The sequence below is a fragment of the Marmota flaviventris genome, chromosome 17 (genome assembly GCF_047511675.1).
Source record: "Marmota flaviventris isolate mMarFla1 chromosome 17, mMarFla1.hap1, whole genome shotgun sequence".
In the NCBI taxonomy this organism is placed as follows: domain Eukaryota; kingdom Metazoa; phylum Chordata; class Mammalia; order Rodentia; family Sciuridae; genus Marmota; species Marmota flaviventris.
Genome location: NC_092514.1, coordinates 73133578 through 73153654, shown reverse-complemented (window position 1 = coordinate 73153654; position 20077 = coordinate 73133578). Strand labels below are relative to the sequence as shown.

General features: G+C 49.8%; 1 protein-coding gene across 1 annotated transcript in view; it reads left to right on the top strand.

Moving 5' to 3' along the window:
• Window positions 1-2572: 2572 nt before the first annotated feature.
• Window positions 2573-20077, top strand: part of Qrich2 (glutamine rich 2) — a 29419-nt gene continuing 11914 nt past the window's right edge. The window contains exons 1-12 of the mRNA XM_071603867.1: window positions 2573-3070; window positions 3120-3314; window positions 4763-4822; window positions 5146-5256; window positions 13644-14685; window positions 14836-14874; window positions 15025-15119; window positions 16131-16269; window positions 17086-17345; window positions 17646-18005; window positions 18852-18960; window positions 19063-19863. Coding sequence (XP_071459968.1) covers window positions 2573-3070; window positions 3120-3314; window positions 4763-4822; window positions 5146-5256; window positions 13644-14685; window positions 14836-14874; window positions 15025-15119; window positions 16131-16269; window positions 17086-17345; window positions 17646-18005; window positions 18852-18960; window positions 19063-19863 — 3709 coding nt within the window. The remainder of the gene's footprint in view (window positions 3071-3119; window positions 3315-4762; window positions 4823-5145; window positions 5257-13643; window positions 14686-14835; window positions 14875-15024; window positions 15120-16130; window positions 16270-17085; window positions 17346-17645; window positions 18006-18851; window positions 18961-19062; window positions 19864-20077) is intronic.

Here is a 20077-nt window from a genome sequence, read left to right as displayed (position 1 = left end):
CTGGTCTTGTCCCTGCTCTGCAGAGCTCCCTGTTTCCTGCCTGGGTGGTGACTCACTTCTGTCCCGACTGTTCAGATGACAGTGGATACAAAATGAGGGGTGTTGAGAGTCCAGAGCCTAGAGGTATCTCCCTCTACAGATTCCATCTCCTTCCTAAGCCTTGAAGTTGAATCCTTGTTAAAATCTAAACGAGAAATAGAATGAACTGTCTTTCCTTTGTGATAGATGATGCCCCATAGATTGTGTTCTTAGGACTGCCATGGCCCTGCTGCCCTGCCTTCTAAACTGCATCACTACTCCAAGTTCCTGTCACCTTTGTCAGGAGGCCTCATTGCAAGCTCCTACAGTTTGTCATGCCTTCAAGCTGCTCCAGCCCAGGACCTTGTCACAGGAAGGAGGACATGGCTGGGAAATGAGCTGGAATTGCTAATTGGCTCTGTGAGGCCTCAGGGAAGATTCTTTTATTTGTACAATTGTATTTCTGTGCAGGAAAGTTTCCTTGACTTTATCCCTTTCCTAATGACAAAGTCCCCAACCCACATTTACTTTTTTAAGCACAAATAAGTTCCCTTCTTTTGAGCAAAGGACAGTCATTAAAGTAATTAGCATGGAGGTAGGGAAGAGCCAGTGGGCTGCTGGGGGGAGACCTGGCTCTTACTAGTCAAGGGTAGGCAGATGATGGCCCCTTCCAGGCCTCTGCCTTCAGTTGTGAAACAGGAGACTTGGGGTTAAAAACTAAGGTCCTTTTTGAGTCAAATTCCACTTCTATCTCTAGTTAACATTTTTTTCTTTCCCTGTATCCAATGGTAGAGATTTCCAAATCTTATTTAGCAAAGGTAATTAGTAAAATAGATCATAGTTTCTAGAACTAGAAAATGCTACTCTGACCCTTGGTGTGTGTGTGTTAGTCAGGTTTTGTTGTTGTTTTGTTTTGGGTACTAGGGATTGAACCTGGGGGGCACTTAACCATTGAGCCACATCAGCCCTATTTTGTATTTTATTTAGAGACAGGGTCTCACTGAGTTGCTTAGTGCCTCACTGTTGCTGAGGCTGGCTTTGAACTTGCAATCCTCTTGTCTCAGCCTCCCAAGCAGCTGGGATTACAGGCATGCACCATCTTGCTCGACTGTTAGTTTTAATGTGCCTTAGCAAGATACTGAGAGTAGAGGTGTAGCTTGTGGTAGAGCACTTGCCTGACATGTAGGAGAGTTCAGGTTCAATCCCTACCACTAGAGAGAAAAAAGATACTAAGCCTCAGGGGCTTAACAGTGAGCTTTTGAGGACACTTCAATTCTGATTATAGCTAGTGTAATTGTATCTGTTAACATTCTGGAAAATTCCTGAAGTTGCCGATAAGCATGTGGACCTACTGGTCCCACTGTGCACCACAACCCCCGGTGCAGCCCACACTTGTTCCTAAGGCTTTAACTTTGTGATCTGGCCTTAAGTTTTCAAGGTAACAATGTAAATGTACAAAAGATTACAAAGAGATTCTTAGGTTTGTCAATCATTGGGGGCTGGGCTGTTCGCTAGATACTGGGAACATGGGGGTGCTGAAATTGTTCAAAAACTGTCAACCCAGACTAACTGCAAATTTGAGTTGGTACAGTTGAAGGATGTGGTGTACACACTGCCATAGGCTTCCTTTAGCCTTACTGCAGGTAAAATCTTGTCTTCTGGAAGAAACTGGCATGGGATTTGCGTCAGATTTGCCTGGTCCTAATGAACTTGTGGTGCTGGCACTTGACCAGATGAAGCTTGTCTTGAGATGTTAAGCGGCAGAGAAAGTCTGCCACCTGGCGGATAACTGGAACCGCCTGAGCAGTGGGTAATTTCCAGGTCGCCTTTTGGTTTCACAAAATGGAACTGCCCCCACAGGGCCAAAGCTCGGATTGCATCCTGTGGCCCTACCCTGTGCGGTGGAACGGCGATTGGTGGTACAAAGCGTGGTGCTACTATTCCCTTTAAATCTTTCGGGTTTTAACGATCCCTCAAGAACAAGTGGGGGGCTTTTCTAGGTTAGGGGGATGGACAGAGCATAATTGAGCCTTAGGCCACCCCACACCCCGTCCCCAGACTTGGTGTCATACACATGGCTTGGCGCCGCCCACGCACCTTTCCTCGGAGCACTTACTGGGAATAAAAAATAGTGGTGTTTGGGGTGTGCGAATGCTGCCTTCCTGTGGGCTCCCCCTTGGGCTTGGGGGAGTCTGAGCAGCACCCCCCCCCCAGACCTCGGGCCTGTTCTTACAGGGAACCCTCCGGCGCGTGGAGGGGGCGTGGGGCCGCGGAGAACCAGGCGCCCCGCGTTCCTAACGGCCGCCGCTGGCCTGGGCCAAGCGAGGGAGCCGAGCGGGCTGGAGCTTGGAGGCCGAGACCCGACAGGGAGGGCCTCCGGCCTCACCCTGCCCAGAGGCGGTGGGGCGCGGACTGTGGGAGGCCAGGTGCGCACCTTTGACTGCAGGGGCGGCCCAGGCGCCTTGCAGGACCGAAAAGTCCCTGGAGGCGAGGCGAGCAGTGAGGGGACTCAGGTCGCCCACACCCACGTACCCGCGCCCCCGCAGGACGCACGATGCCACCCGCAATTCCAGCGACCAAGGTCTCCCTCCGGGAGTTGGCCGACCTGGCCATCGGCACCCCGGAGGTGGGCGCGGTCAACTTCACCGTCCTGCACACGCTCATCTTGGCCATACTCAAGAACCTCGGCATCCTAGAGACTCTTATCGACCTCCAGACCTTGTCCCCGGAGGCAGGCCGCTCACTTGAGTCCCTCCGGGGCTCCTTTGGCACTCAGTTCCCGCCTGGGTCCAAAGAGAAACGCAGAGGTATGAGCAGGTCCTTCTCCCTGGCGCTGGAGAACCAGGTGCAGGACCTCACCAAGCAGCTCAAGACCATGGACGGCAGGGTGGAGGACATCACCACCCACTTGCAGTTCATCACTTCCAAGGTCAGCGCACAACAGTTGGCCATCCCAGAGTGGCTGGAGGAGATGGACATGCCAACCTTGGACACAGCTCAGATAAGGTCTGGGAAGGTCCTGAAGGACACCGTGGGAGGCAGCACCCCCAAGGTCAGTGTGCAGACGTTGCAGACCCTCTGTCCCTCCAGACTGCCCTCAGCCTGTGGGAGCTAAGCCCCTGAGCTGCCACAGAGAGGGAGAGGGCCAATCCAGGGTCACCAGGCCTGGGTGCAGCTTGGTCCCACCAGACCCATGCTCTTCCTTGCAGGTCATGCGCGTGCTCCAGGATGTGGTGGAAGATGTGAAGAACCTGAAAGAAGCCTACAAAATGGTGTCTCCGGAGTTTAGGCCTCAGGTGAATGTGCTTGGGGACTACACCTTAGAGCAGAGTGGCCTCTTCCCCAGTTCTTCCTCCCTTAGCCTTGTTTCCGGAGACCACCCACCCTTTATCAGGCACCCACAGTCTCTGGACTGACCCAGCAGGGACAACATCTCAACTATTCTTAGAGCCTATTTCCCTTGAATAAAACCATGGTGCACACATGTAATCCCAGTAACTCGGGAGGCTGAGGCAGTTCAAAGCCAGCTGAACAATTTAGTGAGACAGAACGTCCCTGGGTTCCATCCCCAGTATTGCTAAATTAATTGATATTAAATAATCAGGTGGCAGGCATTGAAGACCAAAGGCCAGTGCACAGAAGGGGAGGTGGGAGGAGGAATTAGACAACAATGTCTTGGTTACAGACAGGAGCTGCAGCATGTGGGATCAGTTTCAGCTGGACTTCCAGGTTTCTGGAGGGTGAAGTATACGTAAATGCTTCAGCATAGCCTATATCTGATGCACGGTAGGAAACACCCAGCAATTCCGACAAAGGTGATAACAGATACATGCTCTTATTTCAAGGCATGTGTCAGGTTGTGGATAGTGGACCTGGAGAGAAGGAGGAGCAGTTAGGAAGAAAGCCTGGGGGAGACTGGAAGAGAAATGGGAAGGCCAGAAAGGCTGGAGGAAGCCAAGCCCCCAGGGCTGCCTGGCATCGCTGCCATCCTACACACCAGCACCCGCCCGGGGAGCCCAGCACACTCATCTTTGCTTTAAGAACTATCTGCTCTTCTTTCACATTTTTGATTGGTACATTATGGTTGTACATAATGGGGTTTGCTGTTATATACTCATACATGCACACAATGTAACAATATAATTTGGCCAATTTCCCCATTATTTCCCCTTTCCCTCCCCTCCTTCCTCTCTCTCTGCTTTTTAAACTTTCAAATCCAGTGTGTTTGTTTCTTTTTGTTTTGATCCTGGAGGTGGCACAAGTTATATGGTGCAACTTACGCTTTAGCAGTTGGCTTGGATTCTCTTGAGGATTCTTCTCAGCCAGCATACGCCGCCGAGGTTTCTGGTCCTTGCTCCTTGTGAGGCAAGGTGGACCTCTTGCTGCAGTGCTGGAAGGCTTTGATAGAGGGTCGCATGAGATGAACCAGGATCAATGGTTCCCTCCCCTGCACTGGCACTAACTCTTGGCATGATGTCTCACAGTACCACCCTCAGTGCTGTCTACTTCCCTTCCTCTGTTGGTTGGGGAAAGACCTGGAAGCTTGGCCTTACTGACCAGGCCAAAAATCAGGTAGAAACTAGAAACCCTCTTTTGTCCTAAGAGCCACACACACCTCCTTCCCTCTTTTCCCTCATTCCGAGTCACGTGAATGTGTGTGAGTGTGTCTGTGTGTGCATGTGTGTGCACACACATAGGGGTGCCAGGAGTTCAGGGGTGCTCCTTCTCTGAACTCTATCTCCAGGAAGTCCTCCACCGAATTGAAGACCTTGAGAAGCAAATCAAAGATCAAGATGAAGTCCTGGTAATATGAGCAAGCTCTGGGGAAAAGGCTCTCTGGGCTGGGGGGCTGTCCTCAGCCTGGCTTCACTCTAGGACTGGGCCCCACTCCCCCAGAGCAGGGTGGTGCCCCTGGATTGAGGGGGAAATCCTTTCCATCCCTGACCATCAATTGGGAACTCACAAGGGACAAAGAACTGGCTGCCCAAGACTGGTTGGTCACTTGAAGGATGGTGAATTCTTCCTGGGGCTAGGGCTGTGGATGAACCCACACATCCTGTTCCTAAGCAGTCCGTCCTACGATTAAACCTGGGGTAATGTGTGTAAGTGTACTGTTGTTATTGTCAGAAACAAATAAACTGGACACTGGGTTCCGTTCCTGGTGCAGAAGAAGCCACCATGGTCACCTGGGAAGAGCTGGAGCAAGCCATCGCTGACGGCTGGAAAGGCTCACAAATGGTGAAAAACTGGGGTCCCTGGTGGTGGTCTTGGGTGTGGCTTCCCAGAATCTCTCTTTGTACCAAGAATGGGACTCTGCCGTGTGCATGTCTATCCTTTATTTCACAAGTTCCATATTATAGACAAATATTTTCCCCAATTTTATAAGGAGTGCTCCCAGGTGACATATGTGTGAAGAGCGTAAATTCCTAGAAATGGAAATGTGCCTTTGAGTTTGGCTGGCTATTGCCAGATTGTCTTCCATGGGTGTTGTTCCAGCCTAGATTCCCACAAGCGGCATAGGAGAGAACTTATTTCATGACACCCCCACCCCGACCCCATGTGTCAGTCCTCGATGTTTGGAACTTTGCCAATGGGTTAGGTGGAAACAGTATCCACCTGATTGTTTTCATAGCTTTTGTAGTTTTTTGAGCTGTCCTGAAATGCACAAGTCCCTTCACTGTTCATGGAACAGGGTGACCAACCCTGGAAATAATACCCTTGCAGGAGGCCCCTTGCTGATGGTGACTTCTGCATATGGGCATGTGGCCATCTGTTCTGGTTCTATGCACGGGAAGACCAAATCATTTTCAAACCCTCAACCTTTCTTCACCTGGATATTTTCAAACAGCCCCCGCAGACCAGGATCAGCTACTCCTTTGGTCTCCATGCTCTCTGTCCCCCAACTCTGCAAGTGGTCTCCTCAAACCAGATCCCCTGAGGTACCCACAGAAGTGAGTGAAGCAGGAGCCTTTTGGCGCCTCCCAGTGGCCACCTAGGGAATACCAAATACCATCTGGATGCCCCAGGCATCCTGCCAATCTCCAAGACTGTTTTCTGAGTTCCTTGCCCATCCAAAGAGGAAACAGCTTCAGAAAGAGTTGCCAGAGGGAGCTGAGAATGTGGCTCTGTTGTGGAGCAGTTTCCTGGTATGCATGAGGTCCTGGGTTTTATCCCCAGCACCAAAAAAAAAAGTAAATGGAGTTCCTTGGAAAAAGGTGGCTTTTTAAAAATTTTTTTACTTTAAAGAAACTGTCTCAAAAATTTAAAAAGGACCAGAAATGTAGCCCAGTAGTAGAGCCCCTGGGCTCAATCCCCAGTACCACAAAGAAATAAAGTTGAAGCTTTATCACACGGGTACCACTACCATGTTGCTTTAGCAAGCAACACATTTCCTCAGGGTAACAGCAGAGGTCACCCCCAAGACTTAAACATAATTATACACCTTCAGAGATTTTTACTTTTTCAGAGACAAGGAAACATCCATTTTTGTCTTTTGTTTTGTTACTACAGATTGAACCTAAGGGCACTTAACCACTGATCCACATCTCCAATACCACTCCCCACCCCTTTTTTTGAGACAGAGTCTCACTAAATTGCTGAGGCTTGAACTTGTGATCCTCCTGCCTCAGCATCTTGAGTTGCTGGGATCACAGGCATGTCCCACTGTACCCAGCCAACAATATATTGTAATGGCAGCTGGGCAGTTCTTCATGACTTCGTGTACCACAGGATGATGGTGATGATAAGGTGATGCTCCTCCTCCACTTCCTACTTTTTTCTTCATGATAAGAAAGAATAAGAGTTACTGGGCTGGGTGTGGTGGTGCACACCTGTAATCCCAGCAACTTGGGAGGCCAAGGCAGAAGGATCACAATTTTGAGGCCAGCCTCAGCAATTTAGTGAGGACCTAAGCAATTTAGTGAGATCCTAGTGCTTCAGTGTCGCAGTTTCAATACCCAGTGACAAAAAAAAAAAAATCTTATTGAAACTAGGAAAATCCAACCCCAGAGCATAGTCGATACCTGCTTAATAAAGGTCTGAACGTATAGTCAGTGCAGAGCCCTTGCCTGGCATATGCAAGGCCCTGGATGTGACCCAGCACCACAAAACCAAATAAAACAACCTGTTTTTAAGATGAGACCAAGCTTCTTCAGTTTCCTGTAACCAAGACAATAAATCCAGACGACAGTGAGCTCAATCCTGAGGGAGGGGTCACAATTGTTTGATCATCTTCCAGCCACCCTTTTACTAGGTCCAACGACCTGGAGCCAAGTGCTTCCTTGCAGAAATGGTATGCCCGAGGTAAGGACGTCTTGTCTGTGAAGCTCTGGTGGCCTGACAGGCTGAATAAAGCAGAAAGCAAAAACAGGGAGTCATGTTCACAGCCTCTGTGAAGGACAAGGCCACAGTTTAACACCATGGACAAGTTTAAAATGGCCAGAAATGACATTGTTCTTTCTAATCATCTTGAGAAATCCAAAGTCCAAATTTCCCAGGTGCTTGAAGGCAAAAACTGGAAGGCAGGACAGACAAAGGTGGGCACTGGGGCTGGGTGGGACTTTGCCTTCCAGGACTTGCCAGATATGAGCTACTAGATTGTAAAGTAATATTTCCACGTTAACAGAGTCAAGATCTTGAGTAAAACCACCTATTATGTATTTTGAGAATATTGAGGATTTGGGAGCTTATAAATGGGTGTAGTTGGAAGTGTGATTCCTGAAGCAGGGAATTAGGTGAGGAAATGTTTACTTTGGACCAATGTTTCGAGTCAAATTGTATTTATCCTAAGTCCATTCTTCTCTGTCCACCTGCTGGGTTGGGATCAACATTTGGATATCTCCGGCTTTGGAACCCAAAGCCCAGTGGAGGAATTCAGAAAGGTACTTCATAAAATTAACTTGATCTTAACTGGGCAAAATGAATACATCTGATGTCATGGCACCTCCCAGGAGAACAGAAATAAGAATTTTGTATTGTACTGTGGTCACGGAAATAGCAGGTTGTCGGGGCTGGAGTCTTTGTTAAAACAGTCAGGATGCAGCCCCAGTGTGGGAGGGACGGCTAGACACATTTAGGCTTGGGGAGCGTCACACATCCTAATTGCTCAGGAGCCCCCAGCCTAATAGGTGAACAGAGAAAGAGGGCTCTGTAGAAATGTATCTCGGTTCAGACCACACTACACCCACCGACTCTAAGATGAACATTGGTGGAACCAGGATGTGTCTTAAGAGTTGGTGGCATTTCATCATTAATTGGAACTGTTTTCTCTTTCCTGTTGGTACCTAAAATAATGGTACTTTAAAAAATATTACCATCATAGACTTAGTGGAACAGAGATGGCAGGGAGAGATGAGCCTGGGTTAGAAGGTGAGACAGACAGCATTAATGTTCTAGGTGGAGGGTGCCTGCTGTCTCTGACTCTGCATCCTTGACGTGGAGTGCCAGGGGAAGAGACTGAACGGCAGAAGGTGTTTCTGGTCTCCAGGATTCCTTTCTGGGAAGAGCCTGTACAGGTGTTGATTGTTCATTTGGATACTTAAAGGACAAGTCTCAAAGAGTGGTCTGCATTCGGTCATCAGCACTTGCCCCCAGTGTCCTCAGAAATGAAATGGTCTCATCTGATGCCCTTAATAAGAACTGAACCAGCTCTTCTAGGACCTCATTCCCCTCCCCCCCAATCTCTGTAGCTGTTGCACCCATTTTTCCAGGATTTCAAAGTGTTCTATAGAACCATGACTTTGGTTTTAGTCACTGGATGTGGGGCAGCTAATAGCTCCAAGGATGTCTGTCATAATCCACAGAACCTGGACATGCCACCTGCCATGGCAAAGGGACTTTGCAGATGTGGTGAAGGGAAAGGTGTTGAGGGTAGGAGATTCTCCTGGTCATGAAGGGAGTCCAGTGATATCATCACCAGGGTCCTTATAAGAAGGAAGCAGAAGGAGATAGCCCTATAGGAGAGAAGGTGATATGGCCAAAGCCAAGGACCACTGGCAACAGTTAGAAGCTGAAAGAGGATTTACCCCTGGAGCCTCTGGAAGGAAACAGCCCTATTGATTGGCACCTTGACTTTTGCTAGTCAAGTTGGACTTCTGACCCCCAGAATGATAACATTTTTATGTTGTTTTAAGCCACCAAGTTTGGGGGTCCTTTGTTACAGCAGCTGTAGGATACTCATACATACCTTATCCTCCAGTGTACCTGAATTTTTTGCTGCCATTTTCCTGCTATTTTTGTTTCTGAAATTTGGATGAAAACCTGGACACAGTCTGCCACACCTGCTTCTGGAGTGTTTTTCTGACACTGGTAATGTGTTGGGTGTCTCTGAAAGGTTTACTTTTGAAAGTCTTTCCATGCTGCCATTTCCTTTCTGCTTTATTTGCAGTGATTGGTTTGTAGCCTTTCTAAGGCCTTTTAGGTATTTTCTACACCCCCTTTCACTTCTTCTTTAATCCATGGTATATTTGGAAATCTGCATTTTTTTCTAAATATTTGAGGATTTTCCAAGGATATTTCTGTCACTGGTTTCTGATTTATGCACTTGAAATGTTTTAAAGTTATTATCTACCTTGGTGACCATTTTATGTGAACTTAAGGAGAAATATATCTTCTGCTGTTTGGGGTGAAATATTCTACAAATGTCAATCAGATCAAACAGGTTGATGGTGTTATTTAAGTCTTTTATATATATTAGGGTTAAACTGTCCTTTCAAAACAAGTCTTGAGATCCTACATCCCAGGACCTGCAAACATGGCCATATTTGGAAATAGGAGCTTTGCAGATGATGAAGTTCAGATGAAGACATTACGGTGGACCCTAACCCAATATGACTATGTCTTTATAAAAGGGGAGATCTGGATAGAACAGTCATGTACCAAGGGAAGATGATGTGATGATAAGAGAAAGAAAGGCTGGAGGCTATAAGGCACTGGGAAAGAAGAGGAGACCTCCCTCACAGCCTCAGATGGAACTAGTCCTGCTCATTATTGCATTTCAGACTTCTAGACTCTAGAACTTCGAGACAAGAAATTTCTACTATTAAAGGTTATGGGACTTTGCTATGGTAACCCTACGAAACATGCAGTGTTCTTACCCGACTTTCCACCTACTTCTAACCAGGGGTATTGAAATCCCTGACTGGGGCTTCATCCACCACCTCCTGTAATTGGTGGCTCTATTAGGTGCACAAACATTTAGAACAAATGTCTTTCTTGGGGGGTGCGGGGGAGTACAGGGGATTGAATTCAGGAGCACTCGACCACTGAGCTAGGGTCTGAGTTGCTTAGCGCCTCATTAAATTGCTGAGGCTGGCTTCGAACTTGCAATCCTCCTGCCTCCACCTCCCGAGCCACTGGGATTACAGGTGTGTGCCACTACGCCCTGCCCAGATGTCTTTTTGATGGATTGATCTCTTTATATTAAGGAATTGCTTTTTTTTTTTTTTTTGGTGCTGGGGATTGAATCCAGGGCCAAGCATGCTAATAAGCACCTGCTCTACCACTGAACTACAGCCCTCTCGCCCACCTTCTTCTTTTTTAAAAAATTTATTTTTTAGTTATAGTTGGACACAATGCCTTTATTTTATTTATTTTTATATGGTGCTGGGGATTGAACCCAGGGCCTCGCACACAAGTGTTCTACCACTAAGCCACAACTCCAGCCCCAGTAATTACCTTCTAATACTAATAATAGTCTTAGCTTTGAAATCAGTTTTGTCTAATATTAATATTATGATTTCATTTTTTTATAACAAGTGGTTTTTAAAAGATTTTTTTGATCCATTTGTTTCTTTGTTCCTCTTTTCTGCCCCTTTTGAACTGAGTATTTTTCATTCCATTTTACCTTCTTTGTTGTATGACTAGCTGTAACTTTAGGTTTATAGAATACATTTTTTGTGTGTGGTACTGGGGATCAAAGCCTTGTAATGTACATTTCTTTGTCTCTAGTAATAAATTTGTGTTAAAGCCTATTTTGTCTGATATTAGTATAGCCGCTTTTTTTGGCTACTATAATGCATCCCCCCTCCTTGTTTTTCTTTTGGTGCTGGGGAGGGAACCCAGGGGTGCCTTACCACTGAGCCATACCCTCAGCCCTTTTCATTTTTTATTTTGAGACAGGATCTTGCTAAGTTTTTGAGGCTGGCCTCAAACTCCTCCTGCCTCAGCCTCCTGAGTCACTGGGATTACAGTGTGTGCCATGGTGTCCCAGCCTGTGGACAGCTTTTATTTCCCATGGGGGTGTCACCTGCTGCCTCCTTGCAGCCCTCTTCCCAGTGAGCACTCCACCACACTCTGCTTGGTTCTGCAGCGTACACCTCCTTTTCTCTGCTGTTTTAAGATTACCTCTACATCACTGCTTTGGTGTGCCATGGCATGTCATGGTCTTCTGTGCTTGAGTACATTGAGCTTCTTGTATCTCTGGGTTTACAGTTTTCATCAAGTTTGGGAAGTTTTGAACCATTCTTCAAATCTTTTTTTTCCTCTTCCGTCTCCCTCTTCTCCTTCAGGAATTCCAATTTGTGTGTGTGTGTGTGTGTGTGCGCGCGCGCGTGCACACGCACATGCACACACACATTTACCTGATAGCTCACTGATGCTTTTTCATTTTGTAATTTTTATTTCTCATTTGGTTTTCAGATAGTTTCTGTTGCTATATCTCCAGATATAGCAACAGAAACTATATTTTGGCAAACTTTTCTTCTGTGATGCCTAACCTGTAATTAATCTCATCCAGTTATTTTTCATCTCAGACTTTAATTCAATTCAGATTGTTTTTAAAATATCCTCCAGCTGGGCGCAGTGATACACAACTGTAATCTCCAGTGACTCGGGAGTCTAAAGCAGGAGGATCATAAATTTGAGGCCAGCCTCAGCAGTTTAGCAAGCCCCTGTTTCAAAATATAAAATAAGATAAAATTAAAAAATATTTAAATGGGCTGGGGCTGTAGCTCAGTGGCAGAGCACTTGCCTAACATATGCAAGGTCCTGAGTTCAATCACTGGCACCACCAAAAATACAAAAAAATTTCCATGTCTCTACTTACCTTGTTGAACATAACAAATAATAGCTGTGTTCATTGTTTTAGTATCCTGTCCTGCTAATTCTAGTACCTGGGTCACTGTGGGGTGGTTTCAGTCGACTGAACCATCTCATTAAGGGTCATGTTCTTATGTCTGTTTACATGCCTGGTCATCTTTGATTGCTGGCTAGTCACTGTGAGTTTTCTTGGTGGGATGCTGAATAGTTTTATAATCCCTCACCATAATGCAGTTATTTGAAAATAGTTTGATCCTCTCAGCTCTTGTTTTAGATTTGTGAGGTGGGTCCGTAGCAGTGTTCGGTCTTGGGCGGACTGTTGTCTACCTCAGAGGCACCCCTTTTCTGAGAACACTGCCCTGTGCCCCTTGAATGATGAGTTTTTCCAGACTGGCTGGTCAAAGCAGGCACCTCCTCAGCCCCACAGACTCTGGGCCCTGTTCTCCTAGCTGTGCAAGGTTGGTTGGTACCCTCCTCACATGGATCCTTTCTGTGCTGGATGCATTTCTCTTCCTGCTGATACTCTGTCCTGTGGACTTGAGTTGCCTCCGTCTCTACTCCAGGAATCCTGTAGGCTGCATCCCAGCCTCCTCCCTGCACTGCAGCCACTCCATCCTTTCAGGAATTTTCTATTTCTTCATTACCTGTTACCCTTGTTTGAAAAACCACTATTTCATAGTTATTACTTTTCGATGTTTTAGTTTTGGCTGTTACAGATGAGAGGGTAAATTCAGTCTCTGTTACTCCCTCTTGGCTAAAAATGGAAATATTCCATCATTAATTTTGAGGGGTTCATAGTATTTCACCACCTGGGTCTGCCCCAAGTATGGATAATCTATCCCATGAGCAGGGCTGCAGGCTCCGTTTTGTACATACCTCCTGGCATTCTGTGTGACAGTCCATAGAGAAAATCCCTTTCTGTGGAGTTCCAACCCAAGGCTTGGATCCTTTACAATTTGGTTTGCTCATCTCCAGTGTGCGCCTCTACCATCAGCAATGGGCCAATAATTGGGCAGACTTTAGATTTTAAATTTAACAAGTGACTTCCATCCTTTATTCGTGACTCAGTGAGAGCCTGGAGGATCACTTGTATTTGTAGTTTCCCATCTTTTATGAAGAAAATTGCATGTTAAGATGCCATTTACACAGGTGCAGTCTCAAAAACCTGATGACCTTTAAGAATGTTAAAGTCTTGGGGCTGTGGCTGTGGCTCAGTGGTAGAGCACTTGCCTTGAATGTGTGAGGCACTGGGTTCGATTCTCAGCACCATATATAAATAAAAATTAAAGGTTTGTCAACAAGTAAAATAAATAAAATTTTAAAAAAAGAATGTTAAAGTCTTTATGTCCAACTTAGCTTTTAGGACCAGATAGATAGTTTTTCTCATTAAGGGCTTTAAGTCACCAGAGTTAGATATCCCAGATCTCCTTCCTTTTGACTCTTGCAGTATTTTTGACTTGAAGTTATTGACTTTCTTCTTCTAGGGCTTAGGCCAAATGGGACTTCCTAAGCACAGGGGGCCATCTGCTTTAACATTGAGTGATCGGGCTCCTAGTCTAGCCTCTGTGAAGCATCCAAGTTCTGACCAGGTTCGGGATTCCACTGGTGGCCTAGATCAGTCATCAGAATCCAGTGGATACCCCTCTGAAGATGCTGCCCTCAGGGAACGAAGCAGGGGTCCCTCTACTACTAGATTCCTTGCAAGGGCCCGTGATGAAGCTGGCATGTTAAAACCCCGCCAAGCTACATCCCAGTTAAAAGCAGAGCCAGAGCGCCGCAGAGGTAGAGAGACCTCAACACGTCCAAGAAGAGATGAACGAGATGCACGCCCTGGCCCATTGCAACAGGATTTACCCTCAGCCAGAGATCGGCATTATGCATTTCCAGATCAGCGCCGTGGGGCACGTGTCAGCCAAGACGAAGTCTATGCAAGGCCAGATCAGCAAAGCATGGGACTACCTGGCACAGTGTTGCCATATGCTAGCACTTATCCACATGGTGTGGTGCCGCTTCGTGAGAGTCAGCTTGGTGAGCCACCACCTGAAATATACTATCAGGGCTTGGTACAATTTGGCATGGATCAGCATGGTGTTGTGCCACCTTTAGTACCTGGCAGAGATCAACAAAGATTGGAACTACCTGGTATAGACCAAGTTGATATGGCCTATCGGTATGGCATGATACTTCCTGGCACAGATCAACTCAGTATGGAACAGGCCAGCATACATGAGCGTGATATGGGACTACTTGGCATGGATCAGCAAGGACTGATACCCGCTGGCATGGGTCAGCAACAACTGGTACTGCCTGGAATAGATCAACAAGGATTGCTTCTACCTCTCACAGTTCAGTATGATTTGATATCACCTGGTTTGATGCAAGTTGGTAGAGATCAACAAGGTTTGCTACAGCCCACTTTGGAAGCACCTGGCTTCATACAACCTGGCACTGAGCAGTATGATTTTATCCAGCCTGAGAGAGATCAACCTGGCTTGGTGCAGCCTGGAATGGTTCATCCTGGTTTTGTGCAAACTGATTCAGGGCAGCGTGGTCTGGTGCAGCCTCGTGCAGATCAGGGTGGTTTGGTACCACCTGGGATAGACCAACAAGGTTTGGTGCAACTTGGCATAGGTCGGCATGATTTGGTCCCGCCTGGTCCACATAGGCCTGGTTTGGCACCTCCTGGAACAGCTCAGCCTGGCTTTGTGCAACCTGGTGTATATCCACATGATGTGGTGCCACCTGGTACAGATCAACGTGGTGAAGTGCAACGTGCCAGAGATCAGCGTGGGTTAGTCCATCCTGGAGTAGATCAGTATGGTTTGGCACAACTAGGGGAACTGCCTAGTGATTGGGTGCAGCCTGGTGCATTTCCACCTGGGTTGGTGCAGCCTGCTGCAGAGCCATATCATTTGGTCCAACCCGATATAGGTCAGCATGGTTTGGCCCAGCCTGGCATAGATCTGCAAGGTTTGGTGCAGCCAGGAGTGGATCAGCATGGTTTGATATCACCTGATACAGTTCAGCATGATTTGGTGCAACCTGGGATGAGTCAGCGAGGCGTGGTGCCACCTGATATGGGTCATCATGGCATGCTGCCACCCCGCATGGGTCCACGTGGCCTGGTGCCACGTGGCATGGGTCAGCGTGGCTTGGTGCCACCCAGCGTGGGTCCACGTGGCTTGGTGCCATCCAGTGTAGATCAGCCTAGCATAGTGCCACCAGGTGCGGATCAGCCTGGCTTGGTGCCACCTGCCAAGGATCAGCATGGTATAGTGCCACCCGCCATGGAAAAGCCTGGCTTGGTGCCACCCAGTGTGGTTCAGCGTGGCACGGTGCCACATGGTGTGGGTAAGCCTGGCATGGTGCCACCCAGCATGGATAAGCCTGGCATGGATCAGCTTGGCGTGGTGCCACCCAGTGTGGATCAGCCTGGCATGGTGCCATCTGACATGGATCAGCCTGGCTTGGTGCCACCTGCTAAGGATCAGCATGGTATAGTGCCACCTGCCATGGATAAGCCTGGCATGGGTCAGCCTGGCTTGGTGACACCTGCCAAGGATCAGCGTGGTATAGTGCCACCTGCCATGGATAAGCCTGGCTTGGTGCCACCCAGTGTGGATCAGCGTGGCACGGTGCCACGTGAGATGGGTAAGCCTGGCATGGTGCCACCCGCCTTGGGTAAGCCTGGCATAGTGTCAACCACCCTGGGTAAGCCTAGCATGGTACCACCCAGCATGGACCAGCCTGGCATGGTGCCAACCACCGTGGATAAGCCTGGCATGGTGCCACCTGGTGTGGATCAGCGTGGCATGGTGCCACATGGCGTAGATCAGCGTGGCTTGGTGCCACCCTGCATGGATGAGCATGGCATGGTTCTACCGGGTGTGAATCAGCCTGGTTTGGTGCCACCCAGCATGGGTCAGCCTGGCTTGGTGCCACCTGGTGTGGATCAGCGTGGCTTAATGGCACCTGGCGTGAAACAGCCTGGCTTGCTGTCACCTGGTGTGGATCAACATGACATGGTGCCCCCTGGTGTGTATCAGCATGGCATGGTGCCACCTGCCATGGATCAGCGTGGCTTTGTGCCACCCGGTGTGGATCAGCCTGGCTTGGTGTCACCTAGCATGTATCAGCGTGGCATGGTGCCACCAGGAATGTATCAGCGTGGCATGGTGCCCCCCGGCATGGATCAGCATGGCATGGTGCCCCCTGGTGTATATCAGCGTGGCATGGTGCCACCTAGCATGGATCAGCGTGGCTTTGTGCCACCCGGTGTGGATCAGGGTACTATAGTAGTACCACCTGGTATGGATCAGCCTGGCTTGGTGTCACCTAGCATGTATCAGCGTGGCATGGTGCCCCCTGGCATGCATCAGCGTGGCATGGTGCCCCCTGGTGTGTATCAGCATGGCATGGTGCCACCTGGTGTGGATCAGGGTGCTGATGTACCACCTGGCATGTATCAGCATGGCATGGCACCACCTGGCATGGATCAGCGTGGCTTTGTGCCACCTGGTGTGGATCAGGGTGCTGTAGTACCACCCAGTGTGGATCAGGGTACTGTAGTAGTATCTCCTGACAAAGATCAACATGGCCTGGTGCCAGCTGGTGTGGATGAGCATGGTTTGATGTCCCCTGGCATGGATCAGGGTGCTATAGTAACAACTGGCATGGATCAACGTGGCTTAGAGCCCCCTGGCATGGATCAGCATGCCACGATTCCCTCTGGCCTGGATCAGGGTGCTATAGTATCACCTGGCGTGGATCAGCATGGGTTAGTGTACCCTGGCATGGATCAGTATGGTTTTGTGTCACGTGGTATGGATCAGCGTGGGTTGGTGTCCCCTGGCATGGATCAGCATGGCTTGGTGCCCCATGGTGTGGATCAGCGTTCTGTAGTACCACCTGTCATAGATCAGCGTGGGTTGGTGCCCCCTGGCATGGATCAGCGTGGCTTGGTGCCACGTGGCGTGGATCAGCGTGGCTCAGTGCCACGTGGCATGGATCGGCGTGCTGTAGTACCTCCAGGTGTGGATCAGCATGGCTTCGTAACACCTGGTGTGGATCAGCGTGGGTTGGTTCCTCCTGGCATGGATCAGCGTGGGTTGGTGCCCACTGGAGTGGATCAGCGAGCTCTAGCGCCACCAGGTGTGGATCAGCGTGGCTTGGTTCCTCCTGGCATGGATCAGCGTGGGTTGGTGCCCACTGGAGTGGATCAGCGAGCTCTAGCGCCACCAGGTGTGGATCAGCGTGGCTTGGTGCCACCTGGCATGGATCAGCGTGGGTTGGTGCCCACTGGTGTGGATCAGCGTGCTGTAGTGCCAACAGGTGTGGATCAGCGTGCTGAGGCGCCAACAGGTGTGTATCAGCGTGGCTTGGTAGCACCTGGCGTGGATCAGCATGGGTTGGTGCCCACCGGCGTAGATCAGCGTGCTGTAGCGCCAACAGGTGTGGATCAGCGTGCTGTAGTGCCACCAGGTGTGGATCAGCGTGGCTTGGTGCCACCTGGCGTGGATCAGCGTGGGTTGGTGCCCACTGGCGTCAATAAGCGTGCTGTAGTGCCAACAGGTGTGGATCAGCGTGCTGAGGTGCCAAAAGGTGTGTATCAGCGTGGCTTGGTGCCACCTGGTGTGGATCAGCATGGGTTGGTGCCAATTGGCGTGTATCAGCGTGCTGTAGTGCCACCAGGTGTGGATCAGCGTGGCTTGGTGCCACCTGGTGTGGATCAGCGTGGGTTGGTGCCCACTGGCGTGGGTCAGCGTGCTGTAGCACCACCAGGTGTGGATCAGCTTGGCTTGTTGCCACCTGGCTTGGATCAGCGTGGGTTAGTGCCCACTGGCGTGGATCAGCGTGCTGTAGCGCCACCAGGTTTGGATCAGCGTGGCTTGGTGCCACCTGGCGTGGATCAGCATGGGTTGGTGCCCCCTGGAGTGAATCAGCGTGAGTTGGTGCCCACTGGCATGGATCAGCGTGCTGTAGCGCCACCAGGTGTGGATCAGCGTGATGTAGCACCACCAGGTGTGGATCAGCGTGGCTTGGTGCCACCTGGATTGGATCAGCGTGGGATAGTGCCCACTGGGGTGGATCAGCATGCTGTAGCGCCTCCAGGTGTGGATCAGCGTGGTTTGGTGCCACCTGGCATGGATAAGCGTGCGTTGGTGCCCACTGGCAGGGATCAGCGTGGGTTGGTGCCCACTGGCGTGGATCAGCATGCTGTAGCACCAACATTTGTGGACCAGCGTGGCTTGGTTCCACCTAGCGTGGATCAGCGTGGGTTGGTGCCCACCGGCGTGGATCAGCGTGCTGTAGCACCAACAGGTGTGGATCAGCGTGCTGTAGTGCCACCAGGTGTGGATCAGCATGGCTTGGTGCCACCTGGCGTGGATCACCGTGGGTTGGTGCCCACTCGCGTGGATCAGCGTGCTGTAGCGCCACCAGGTGTGGATCAGCGTGCCTCGGTGCCACCTGGTGTGGATCAGCGAGGGATGGTGCCCACTGGGGTGGATCAGCGTGCTGTAGCGCCTCCAGGTGTGGATCAGCATGGCTTGGTGCCACCTGGCGTGCATCAGCGTGCGTTGGTGCCCACTGGCATGGATCAGCATGCTGTATCGCCAACAGGTGTTGATCAGCGTGGCTTGGTGCCACCTGGTGTGGATCAGCGTGCTGTAGCACCACCAGTTGTGGACCAGCGTGGCTTGGTACCACCTGGCATGGGTCAGCGTGGTTTGGTGCAACCTGGGGTGGTTCAGCATGGCTTTGTGCCATATGGTATGGATCAATGTGGTTTGGTCCAGCTTGGTACAGGGCAGCCTGGAATGGGTCAGTGTGTTTTGTTACAACCTAGTACAGGGCCACATGGCTTAGTTCAACCTGGTGCATACATGTCTGGCTTAGCTCAACCTGGTTTGGTCCAACCTGATGCTTATCTACCTGGTGTTTTCCAACCTGGTGCATATCCTGGCAGTTTGGCTCAAGCTGGTGCATATCCTGGCGGTTTGGCTCAAGCTGGTGCATATCCTGGCGGTTTGGCTCAAGCTGGTGCATATCCACATGGTGTGGTACAACCTGGAATGGATCAACGTGGTTTGAGACAACCCAGTGCTGATTGGCAAGGCTTGATGGCATCAGGCACAGAACCTCGTGGCTTTCCAACATTCCAGAGAGATCCTCAGGGTTTGACATCACTTCGCCCATATCCACCTGGTATGGGACCTTCTGGCCGAAAGCCACGTGGCCAGGTGTCATCACTGTTACCCAGTCGAGGTTTGGCATCACCAATTATAGACCAGAGGGGTTTGGTACCACCAGAAACCTATCAGCAAAGTTTGATGCATCCTGGCCTAGAGCAGCGGGGCCAAGCCCCAGATCAACAGCTTTTGGTATCATCTGGGCCAGATCAGCCAGAACAGGTGTACCCAAGTGCAGTTCAGCAAGATAGAGAATATTCTGTCTCTGCCTCTGGTGGCCCAGATTATGAGGGTATTGGTCCACACGATCAGGAATATTTGGATCTACGCAGAACAAGTGATTTACAGCAACCTGGGCGACCTGCCCAGGCTGCCTCTGTCCAAGAAGTTCCCTCTTTCGTGAGTCAAGAAGACTCCGAAAGGAGTGAGGTCCAGAGTGAGCGACATGATTCACTGGAGAAACTGGCCCCCAACTTCCCCATAGCGGTGGAAACGTTTCGTCTGATGGGAGAGATGATCGGTCGCTATGTGGAGCTAAAGGAGAGAATAAAGGATCTGGATGAGGAGAAAGCTGGCCAGACTGACTTGGAGAAGATAGAGTACCTACTCGCACTGATGGGTGGGTACCACTTGTGGGGTGTGGGGGAGGAGAGGGCACTGTTTTCACTCTAAGTCGGTGGCATCCTTTCCTTCCCCTGGCCATATAGGCATAGCGTCCCTCTCAGACCTTCTGGGCTCCACAGGCCTTCAGGGTCCAAATGAACGGGTCGGGCAAAGGCTGGGGCAGGCCAGCGGGGCTGGTGGAGCCTAGGGGAGGGATGAAGAGTGCCTCT